This window comes from Phyllostomus hastatus, unplaced genomic scaffold (genome assembly GCF_019186645.2).
Source record: "Phyllostomus hastatus isolate PE091 unplaced genomic scaffold, TTU_PhHast_1.1 phas_contig_86, whole genome shotgun sequence".
In the NCBI taxonomy this organism is placed as follows: domain Eukaryota; kingdom Metazoa; phylum Chordata; class Mammalia; order Chiroptera; family Phyllostomidae; genus Phyllostomus; species Phyllostomus hastatus.
Window position 1 is genome coordinate 81,657,419 of NW_025333977.1, and position 12,182 is coordinate 81,669,600.

The 12,182-nt window shown below is 36.5% G+C and overlaps 1 protein-coding gene across 2 annotated transcripts in view; it reads left to right on the forward strand.

The window, feature by feature from the left end:
* ATP6V1A (ATPase H+ transporting V1 subunit A) overlaps window positions 1–9,425 on the forward strand; it is a 58,694-nt gene extending 49,269 nt beyond the window's left edge. For both annotated transcript variants that reach the window (XM_045851625.1, XM_045851626.1), the window contains exons 13-15: window positions 142–236; window positions 5,017–5,188; window positions 6,992–9,425. In XM_045851625.1, the coding sequence (XP_045707581.1) occupies window positions 142–236; window positions 5,017–5,188; window positions 6,992–7,084 (360 nt within the window). In that variant the 3' untranslated portion in view covers window positions 7,085–9,425. The remainder of the gene's footprint in view (window positions 1–141; window positions 237–5,016; window positions 5,189–6,991) is intronic.
* Window positions 9,426–12,182: the final 2,757 nt, after the last annotated feature.

The following is a 12,182-nucleotide window of genomic DNA, read 5'->3' on the forward strand; positions in this document are numbered from 1 at the left end:
CTTTTTTTTAAAAAGTAGTTATGAAATGAATTTATAAATGATAGGTATGTGATTAGATAGTTTCTGCTTGCTCATTGATTAAAACCATGGTCCCACATTGTAGAAGTAAATTTCTAAAATTATGTAATTTTTCTCTTCTAGGCTTCTCTAGCAGAAACAGATAAAATCACTCTGGAGGTAGCCAAACTTATCAAAGATGATTTCCTACAACAAAATGGATATACTCCTTATGATAGGTAACCTATCCTACTATTCTTCTTTTTTCTTTTTAGTAATGTTTTGTTTTTCAGTTACAGTTGATGTACAATATTATATTTGCTTCAGATGTACAACCAGTGATCATTTATATGACTTACAAAGTGATCACCTTAATAAGTCTAGTACCTATCTGACACCATACATAATTACTACAATATTATTGACTATATTCCCTATTGATTTACATCCCCGTGACTATTCTTTACTACCAATTTGTATTTCTTAATCCTTTCACTTTTTCTACCCAACCCCTTCCCATCTGGCAACCTTTAAAATATTCTCTGTGTCTGTGAGTCTATATCTGGTCAGCTTGTTTATTTATTTTGTTTTTTAGTGAAATCATGACATTTGTTTTTCTCTGTCTGGCTTATTACACTCAGCACAATACCATCTAGGTTTATTCTTGTTGTTGCATATGGGAAGATTTTATTCTTTATTTTTATGGATGAGTCATATTCTATCGTATGTGTTAACCATTTCCTGTTTATCCATCCATCTGTTGATGGACATTTAGGTTGCTTCATACCATGGCTATTGTAAATCATGCTGCAGTGAACATATAGATATACTTGTATATCTTTTCAATTTAGTGTTTTGAGTTTCTTCCGAAAATACCCAGAAGTGAAATTGCTGGGTCCTTTGTTGTCTCTTGTTATTGCCTTTGGGGTTTATTGTGTGTCTTTGTTTTTGTTTAAGATTTTATTTATTTATTTTTAGAGAGGGGAAGGGAGGGAGGAAAAAAAGGGAGAAGAACATCAATGTGTGGTTGCCTGTCATTTACCCCTGCTGGGGACCTGGCCTGCAACCCAGGCATGTGCCCTCACTGGGAGTTGAACTAGTGACCCTCTGGTTCACAGGCCAGCAGTCAACCCACTGAGCCATACCATCCAGGGCTAGCCTTTATTTTAAAGTCTATTTTGTCTGTTACAGTATTGCTCTCCAGCTTTTTTCCTCATTTTTATTTTCGTGAAATACTTTTTCCATCTGTTTCCTTTCTGTGCTTGTGTGTCTTTTGATCTGAAGTGAGTCTCTTGTGGACAGCCTATGAAAGGTTCTTGTTTTGTTATCCACTCAGCCACTGTATGTCTTTTGATTAGAGCATTTGATCCATTTGCATTTAAAGTATTTGCTGATAGATATGTATTTATTGCCTTTCTATTGTTTCTGTTTTTTATCTTTTTTTCTTCTTAAAAAAGACCCTTAAACATTTCTTATAATACTGATTTGGTGGTAATGAACTCCATTAGCTTTTTCTTGTCTGGGAAACTCTTATCTGTCCTTTGATTCTAAATGATAGCATTGCTTGGTAGAATAATTTTGGTTGTAGGTCCTTGCTTTTTATCACTTTGAATATTTTATGCCAGTCCTTTCTGGCCTGCAAAGTTTCTGTTGAGAACTCAGCTGACAGTCTTATGGGAGTTTTCTTGAGAGTAACTGCTTTTTTCTTATTGCTTTTAAAATTCTCTCTGACTTTAACCTTTGGCATTTTAATTATGATGTGTCTTGGTGAGAGCCTCTTTGTGTTCATCTTGTTTGGGACGCTGTGCTCCCTGGACTTGTATGTTTATATCTTGCGCCATGTTCAGGAAGTTTTCTGTCATTATTTTTTAAATAGCTTTTCAATTCCTCACTCCCACTCTTCTTTTGACACCCCCATGATGTGAATGTTGGTATGCTTACAGTTGCCCCAGAGGCTCCTTAAACTATCCTCAGTTTTTTGGATTCTTTTTTCTTTTTGGATGTTTTCTGCTGCTTTCTGCTTTCCAAATCACTGATTTAATCCTTTGCTTCATGTACCCTATTGATTCCCTGTAATGTATTCTTCATTTCAGTTGGTGTATTCTTCATTTCTTACTGGTTCTTTCTTATATTTTCTATCTCTATTTTTATGTTTTCTATCTCTTTGTTGAAGTTCTAAGTTCATTAAGCATCCTTATAACCAGTGTTTGAACTCTGCATCTGGTAGATCATCTGGTAGATTGCTTGTCTCCATTTTGTTTAGTTTTTTTCCTGAAGTTTAGTTCTGTTCTTTGATATGGGACATGTTTCATTGTCTCCTCATTTTGGCAGCCTCCCTATGTTTGTTTCTCTGTATTAGGTAGAGCTGCTACATCTCCCAGTCTGGTGGAATGACCCTATGTAGTAGGTGTCCTGTGGGGCCCAGTGATGCAGCCTTCTCATTCACCCAAGCTGTGCACTTTCAGGTGCACCCCCTTTGTGGACAGTGTGCACCCTTCTGTTGTAGTTGAGCCTTGATTACTGTTGGCACATCAGTGGGAGAGATTTACCCCCAGGCCTATTGTCCACAACGACTGGCTGTGATTACAACAGAGGAGCTACTGCAGGGGCTGACCCCATGGAGCAGGAATCACTTCAGCAGGTCACTGGCCTCAATGATTTTGCCCATTGAGTGTGTACTCCATGGAGGTGATTGGCTGGTGCTCTAGTGTAGTCTGAAGCAGTTCACTGGGTGTGCTGGCTCTGGGGCCTCCTGGCAGATGCAGGCTAAGGTCAGCTGCTGCCAGTTCTGTGCCCAAGGCCACCCGGCTGGAGCTACAGAGTGATCTGCAGATGGCTGCTACATGTGCTGGGCTTGGAGATGCCTGGGAGAGGCCAAGCTAGGAATTGAGGCCAGCTGCTGCTAATGCCAGGCCTGGGGCCACTTAGGAGTATGGACAGGCCGAGGCTAGAGACTGTTTATTTGGGGTTTGTGAACTTTTGAGAGATCTTGCTAAGATTGCAATGGGAGCTGAGGCCATTTTTATGGAAAAGCCACTGAAAGTGACTAGGTAGGCTGGCAAGTTGGGTGGGGTAAGGTCTTAGGGAATCACCAAATTGGGTGAACATGTGAGCCAGGTGGATGGAGACTCCGTTTTGGCACCCACCTGCTGGCTCTTTGGAGAAAGGACTCAGCCTAGGCTCAATGGCCATTGCCAGCACTTCTGTCTGGGAGAAAGTTGCCCCTCCAGCCCTCACCCTGAATCCAGACAATTCAGTCCTTCTGCTATGTCCCAGGCACCTTTTAAGCCACTACCCTAATGCTGGAGCTCAGAGCAAGTGAATCTGAGTAAGTCTGTGTTTGGGCCCTTGAAGAAGAATGTCTGGGATTCCAGGAAACCTCTGTCTCACTCAGCCAGAATCCCTGCTGATTTTCATAGCCAGCAGTTATGGGGACTTCCCTTTTCAGCCCTGGAACCCTTGCCTAGGGGGCCTCTGGGAGGCACTCCACAGCAGAGAATTCCCTCTAGTTATCGCACACAACGTGGGTGTATATGTCCCTCCCACCCATCTCTATGGGGCTTCTTCTTTAGATCCTTAGTTGAATAGGACTTAGCTGAATAGGACTTCTATTCAGCTAGATTTCAGGCAGTTCTGAATAATGGTTGTTCTGTAGTTTAGTTATAACTAGTGTGATCATGGCAGGATGTAAGTACCACATTTACCTACTCTGCCATCTTGGCTGGAAATACTGCTAACCTTTTTTACTTGAGAATTTTCTATCAAGTTTTAAAGAAGGAACCACCTACATTAAAACCATTTTTATTTTTATAGCAGGCATGTCACAATCTAGTATATCCTCTTGTCTTAATTTTGCTGTATTTTTCCAGCTATGACAAATAAGCTAAAAAAAAACTCATCCAACCATCTTTAATTAGATTACATTGTGGCTTAGTGTGCAGGGCCTGGATGAGGAATCATCGCCTCCTTCAGGAACTTTTATCACTGTATGTCAGCACTGCCCTTGCCTCCTCTACTCTTTTCTTAAATAACGTTTTACTTTCCTGCCTTAATCCACACAAGTCTATTTTTTATCTTTCTACCAAAGTCCCTGATATGTGCCCTTCAGGCCCTGCTACTCCCGCTCAGTGCTTGCTTTTTAAATTTTTGGGTCTGCTATTGATGTGGCTTATTAAGTATTTCTATTTCTTCGGTAATTTGGCCCATTCCCTACAGGCTGCTCTCCACACCCAGACATATTTGGCCTTGTGTAAGACTGAAGAGGAAACTAAACAAATAGAAGGATTTCCAAAATGTAGGACAAGCAGAAAATATGACAGTATAATCAGTAAGCCTCAAAAATCTATATTGGAAACTTAAGAAGCTCTAGCAACTATCCAAACATAACTCAACTAGGGCAACATTCTTTGGAAAAAGTGTGATAAGACTATGCATGAAATTGTGTCTGCAGATGTGTTTAAATGCATCAGAAAGTTGGCAAAAATGTGTATGAATACAGTTGAATATTTGCTTGCCAGTCTGCATTATTGAAAGATATGTGTAGATGAAAATGAACTCAATGTAACAAAAGGGCTTCCTGTTACCTTTAGGAAATTGGTATTCCCTGCTCTCTTACTCATTATATCTTATCCTGCTATCACAAGGGAGTCTTTACAACTCAGTTATCCATATTTGACTATTTGGGTTACTCCTTTAACATCATGTACAACAGTAAATCCTCAGATAAATTAGATTATAGCAGTGCTGTTTCATTGTTCTTGAAAAATAAACATCACCCTTAATATAAAAAAAGAATATATTTCTCCATCTACCATCCATTCCATATTCTTAGATATTTTCCTCCCAAAACTGGTTTTCTCCACTATTATTTTTTTATTCCTTATATATCATCTGAAAAATATAAGCAGTCTTCATATTTAAATAGAAGCTAATATTCTCATATTTTATAAAGTTTTATATAAAATACGGACCTGCTTTGGATTTTGTTTTTGTTCATTATTTTGGCTTTTTTAACCTTAGGTTCTGCCCATTCTACAAGACAGTAGGGATGCTGTCCAACATGATTGCGTTTTATGATATGGCTCGTAGAGCTGTTGAAACCACTGCCCAGAGTGACAATAAAATCACATGGTCCATTATCCGTGAGCACATGGGGGAGATCCTCTATAAACTTTCCTCCATGAAATTTAAGGTATAGTAATTTCTGCTCTAACTTACTTTAGTGGGGAATGCTTCTTTTTCATTTTTTATCTATTTGAGTCCTGAACCTGGAGCATGAAACATACATTTATCATTTTCACACATGCTCAGGTTATGCAAAACCAGAACAGATCTCAAAGTTATGTTCAAATAGGAATTCTAGTGATAAAAGAGGTAGTATGTCATGTCTAAAATAAATGCTGATATGGTCCTTTTTGTCTTAAATGCTAGGCAGTTTAATGCTAAAGTCATTGCTGAACAGCAGTTACCTTACCTCAGCTGCCTATTAACGTCCAAACCCTATGCTCATCTGAAATGACTTCTGCTGTTTACTTCTTTTAAGTGTCTTACTACATAATATTTTTAACTTTTAAGAGGACTATAATTCTTTTGAAAGTCCACTGACATAAACAGATAATTAAATGAAATTATCAGTAGAAACTCAAATGTGTAAGTTTGTTTTTAAATATTTTATCAGTTGAATTATATTTATTTCTAAGTTGTAATATCCAAGTATATGTACTAATTACCTATTGAGAATGATTATGTGAATGTGTGTTGTATATATATCACTCTATCACTATATATATAGTTGGCTGCACTATAGGTTGAAAGTAAACCTGTACAATAGATGATCACTGTAGCAAGAATTTTAAAATAATCATACCTTTGAGTCCTGTTATTCTACTTCAAAGCATACAGCCCAAGGTAATAATCAGATTTTCATATGGAGATGTAGGTATAGATTCAGGTATAGAGATATAGATAGATAGATAGATAGATAGATAGATAGATAGATAGATATGGTTGTTTATTACACTTCTCAAATGTCATCCAAGAGTGAACAGTACAGCATGGCATGTACATATGACAAGAATATTATGAAGACATTAACATCTTTTTTCCAAAGTATTCAAAGATATGGGAAAATGCTTATGGTATAATGAGGGGAAAAGGTTGCAAAGAAATTCTGTATGTAATTGATTCAAATTTTATTTTCAAAAATTGAATATTTATAGGAATAGGATAAAATACATGTACTAATAGTGATGTGGTATTGTGATTAAAGATGATAACTGTTTTCTATTTACATGTACATGCTAAGAATTAACATCAAAGTTGCTTTTTAATGTCATTAAATTTTTTCTGTAGCATTATTTTGTTACTGGAGAGTGACATGTTCTTATCCTTAGGCACTTAGGAAATTTCTTGGTGGTGGTATGGACAATTTTGTTCTTGTAGTTAGTTTTGTGAATTTTCCTAGTGTACATTCCCAAAAGTGAAATGATTGTGAACTTTAACATTTTAAAGTCTCTTTTATACATGTTACTCATTTAAGTTGCTTTCCACAAGGATTTTAAATGTAGTGCATTTTAAGATTATTTTAGAAATTTTACTTCCCTGTATCAGTGTGATACTATTCGATGTGGAGTAAATTCTAATCCTACTTGTGTACATGCAGTGACATGCATCTAATATGTGATGCTGTATAATTTCCTAATATTTTGCATATTGTTGAGCATAAATCTATTGGTCATTGAATACAGGTAGCAGGCAAAATACAGTAGTGAAATTTTTTCTTCTTTTTGTTTGGTTGAGGTATTATTCCATTTATACATTTCTACCCTTAAAAGGAAAAAAGGGAAATGATAATTTTCACTCTTGGCCTGTTGCTTACCAGTGTACCTCAATTAACCTAGTGCTCAAAATATATTAAATATAAGTAACTTACTTTACATGTTCTGAAAGTTATTTTCCAAAGGTAAATTGAATTCTGTAATGTTTTTTTCTTCAGGATCCAGTGAAAGATGGTGAGGCAAAGGTCAAGGCTGACTATGCACAACTTCTTGAAGATATGCAGAATGCATTCCGTAGCCTTGAAGATTAGAACTGTGATTTCTTTCCTCCTTTTCCTCAGCAAGCTCTCATATATGTATATTTTCCTAAATTTCCCATCTCAAACCCTTTGCTTCTTTATTGTGCAGCTTTGAGACTAGTGCCTGTGTGTGTTATCATTTGTTTCCTTGTTTATTTGGTAGGTCTTATATAAAACAAACATTCCTTTGTTCTGGTATTTGAAGGACCTCCTGATCTTTTCTCTGAAGTGGTAAATGTAGTAAATATGATATACACTAACTACACTGCTGTAAATTTGTATGTAGGGTGACATCCCTCCTTGTCCTAGGTTTGCCCTTTCTTAGTCTCCATTAAACTGTAAACAGGACTACTGCATGTGCTCTCTTTGCAGTGGATTTGGGATGAAAGGCCAGATTTCTAAACATTTTGACAGGTACTTTGTGAAATGACTTGATATCTATCTACGTGCAAGATTATTTACAACTTAGCATTTTGCTAAGTAACTGCTTTGCTCCAGGAAATAATTTGCTTTTAAAAAAACATGAGTGAATGAACATTCCAATTAAGCACTGCTTCTCCAGTACAAATAAATAATATTCATGGGAAACTGTTGGGAACTATACTATTTTTAAAACAGGCATTTGTGGGGCTCAGTACAATATATGAATCAGTACCCCAAAACAGTGGGAAAGGAGCCACAGGCCATATTTAGATTAACATCATTTTGCTTATCTTATTTTGTTTCACTAGGAGAAATTCAGTATCAAGGACCATTGTGCATTACTAGGAAATTCTTTTTAAAATTACATTTAGAACAAACACTAAGAGCTTAATCCACATTGTTCCCTCTTTCTTTTTCTCAACCATCTTAGAAGCCGAAGCTTCTAAGAATCATGTGGCAGTGTGATGAGCTGTAAAATGTCACAAAGGAGATATTTAGTAGTAAAGGCTGTTTGTACATTTAAGGACCATCTGGGCTATAGTGATTCTTGGGACCAGAGTGGCATCATGCTTTTGCAAGATAATGATGTGTCACATGTTTGTATATTTGTTTGCTTATTGCATTTTGAACAACCAGTTTACCAGTTATAGAAAATAATATTTTCATTCATGTGGTTTTTGATTCACTGGCTCAAAAAAGTTCTCAGAATACTGTAGCCATAGCAGCATAATGGTTTCTATTTGGTTTAATAGGGATGAAATTAATCCTGGTATCTGCTAATAGCAGAATCTGGGTCATGTGAAAAAAAAATCAGTTCATCCTGTCTTTTAAGTTTTTGTTTTAAACTGATAGTTTCTGGTTTTATATTGTACAATAAGGCACACCACAGAACAGCTGTGAGAGTAACAGTTTCCCATTAATCTCTTTCTGCCCAATAAGTGCCAGCACCATTGCGTCCTCTTTGGGAATAGGAAAGAGCATGCAAGCATGCCAGCAATCTCAAGTACCCAAATGTAATAGCATAAATAAAGTACTTACTTTATGCCTTAAGATGTTACTTAAATTTTTAGGGAATGTATTTCTTTTGGTTTGTTAAGGAAAGATAAGGTCAATATTCACCTATAGTGGCAAATTGCATGTTCGTGCAGTGGCCTGCTCCTCAGGAGAGGTAGTCTTCCATACTTTTTGTAACCTTTCAGGATACTGGAAGATACAAATTTTGCAATGATTTGTAGATGTGGACATAATGATGCTGCTTAATCAGTTTGCTTCTAGTGTAGCCTCCTACTCAGAGGCCCTAAGACCAATGGATATTAAAAGAATTTCAAAAACTTTCTTTTTCTACCTTAAACTTACCAGCAAACTACGATTGTGATGGTAATGAATGATATAATGAAGAAAGTTTGAATAGTTTGGGGTGGTTTTTTTTTTGTTTTGGGGGGTTTTTTTTTTGGTTTTTTTTGTTTTTTTTTCATAATTCTGAATTCGCAGTGTACATTTTTACTCCGTTTTTGGAATGTTGATGTGTGGATGTGAAAATACTAGAGAAACTATGCTCAGATGTATATTTTATGTCCCCTTCACCTATATGTTGTAGAATTTCAGAATGGTTACTGCTCATATTTCTTTAGTAAGAATGTGTTAAAATTGCAACAGTCTTTTTAAAATGATGCAGTTCTGTATTTATTGTGCTGCACCTGGTCCTAAGTGAAGCCAGTTAAACAAGTTTCATATGTATTTTTTCAGTGTTAAGTCTCACACATTGTACGCTTCGGAAATTTCCTTCCATCCTAAAAAAAAAAATGAATAGAAGAGATCATATGTATGTGTGTGTGTAGCCTTCCCTTCCTGGAAATTTCACTCTCTTTATGTGAAAAGTTGTGTATAATTGTTAAAATCTATGAAAGAATAAAATATGGATTTAAATTAACATTATTTTATTTGTGTGTATATGTATGAGTCATGATCTAGAAAACACACCACTTTGTTATATTTTGACTTGATGTTTTCAGTATGATTTTCAAATTTTTTATTTGTCCCTTTCTTTACAGATTGTTACTTAAGACCATGAAATCGAATTAGGGCCCTCACTATACACTGCACAAAGTTCTATAATCATATACACTGTGATTTGGAAATATAGTATAGTACACAGCATCCCATGCCATTCTGAGTATTGTTTTAAATTGAAGAAGTAAATGGTTTGTAAAAACACACTTATAAAATAAAGGATATCAGTGGGACTCATTTCTGATTTTGATAAATGAATGAAGACCTTGTGATTCATAATTTTGTAAGCCAATGTAGTTAAGATGAATGTAGCAACATGTTACTTGGGACATACTTTTTTTTCTTACATGTATTTTTAAGAATTTCCAAGAAATAAAGCAGCAGTGTGGAGTGAACAACTCTATCACTTAAAGGCCAAGTTTATGTAGAGAAATATTTTAAAATTCATGGGAAAGCTTATTATAGAATGTTCGGGTAATTTTTAGTCCTTTTGGTAATATCATAATATCTTTTTAGTTTTAAGTTATTATGATGCACATCCTTATTTTTCCCTCAAAAATTTGGGCAGAAATGTGCATGTCATACACAGCAAAATATGGTATTTGAAGGCAGTCAGTTTAGTTGGGAGGTCATTGTTGGAAACACCAATAGGTTTGTAGAAAATTGAGACAATTGAAGAAAGCCAGTAAAAGTTCATTATTGTGCAAGTCAATACTTTGGATTACTGAGTACAATCCTGCCATGGAGTTCTAGGAGCAAGTGAAGCATATGCCCTCAGTTATCCCACCTCGGGTGCTAGGGAGCTGGAGTACTTTCCTCAGTCATTGATAGCTAGTACCTGTCAATCATCCATGGAAGGCTGTTCCCACAAAGACAGAGTCAAGGCCAAGCACATGCATATAAGTAGATCAGGCACTGGTGACCACAGAAAACCCTCTGCAACCGGGTGCAAATTGGTGTGTACTGAAATGGTAGTAACAGCCAAGGAGATTTATGTAGGGTACTACTAGCAACTGCTTCTGGCTCCTTAACAAGTTAAGGGTAGTGGGGGGATGACATCACTCAATCAGTAATGAAACACCATTATTCTGCAAAATAAGGAAGCACCATATAAAAGGAACTGGACACTTCGAAAAGACTTTTAAAGATTTTATTTATTGTTAGAGAGGGGGGAAAGGAAGAGAAAAATCAATGTGATAGAGAAATAGGGATTGGGCGCCTCTTCCAGGCCCACAACCAGGGGCCTGGCCCGCAACCCAGGCATGTTCCCTGACTGTGAGCCGAACCAGCAAACTCTTGTTTTCCAGGCAGTGCTCAATCCACTGAGCCAAACCAGCAAGGGCTGAAGGATTTTTTTTTTAATAGAATCTTTTTATTTAAAGAGATTTTATTTAAGAGCAAAGAGTACACACACTAACCACAGTTCTAAATAGGCAGATGTGGGGTTTAATGATCCCGAAAGTAAAGCACCTTCTTAGATTAATGGGATTTTGATCATTTATTCCAACCTGTCTCCTAAATACAGAACAGGAAGGTGAAGTCTAGAGAGATTTGCCCAGTGTCACACAGCTACCTGATATCAGAATGCAGGCCTTCGGATTCCTAGTGTCTCTGCACTAAATCTTTTGTATATATCTTCCTTGTTGTATGTATTTATCATTCAAAACCAAGAAGTTGGGTTGAATAAATGTGAGATAGGTAAAGTAACCAGAAGAAAAGTGGGGAGAAAAGACTAGCTAGACAAGATAGTCGTGGGTGGTGTGATGATGACTAACTTATTGTAAGATGGAAAGTGTGACTAAAAAGCAGTCTGAGCCAGAGTTTAGGAAGCTGAGTCTAGAATAAATAGCCATTTTTTAATCAAAATTATATAGAAGTGAGGAAGAACAAGAATATAAGCAGTAATAAATATGCTACAAAGGACTTATATCCAGAATATATAAAGCCCTGTAAGTAAAAAAGATAGCTCTTTATAGATGAATGGGTGAAAACATGAACAGGCACCTAACAAAATTAACATGAAAAAGTGGCTCAACTTCTAGTTATCAAGGAGAAACAAATTAAAATTATAATGTGATACCATTTCATACACATTAGAAGGACTACAGTGGAAAGGACAGAGAATATCAAGTGTTGGTGAGGATGTGGAGCAACCAGAACTGTCATACTTTTTGGATCAGAGTGTTAATTTGCATAACCACTTCAGAGAACTATACTGGTAGTATTTGCAAGCTGAATTAGGAGTACCTAGGGATGTAGAAATCCCATTCCTAGGTCTATACACAACAGGAATAAATAGATATATATTCATCAAAAGACATAAACCAGAATGTTCATAGCAGCACTATTTGTAATACCTCAAGCTGGGAACTACCTAATGGTAGTTTGGAAGAGTGGATGAATAAATTATATGAAATACTATATAGAAATGAGAGTTAATGTAACATGTTTAAATCTCACAAACTTATTGTTTAGTAAGAACAGCCAAACAAAATACATAGCTCTATGATTCCACTTATGTAGAATTCAAAACCATGAAACTAATATATGGTGTTTGGAGTCAGGATGTTAGTTACACATGGTGGGGAACGGGGTGTTAACCACAGGACGGCGGCACATGGGGACTCCTGGGGTGCTGGCAACATTCCAGTTCTTAGCATGGGTCCTGCTTACATGG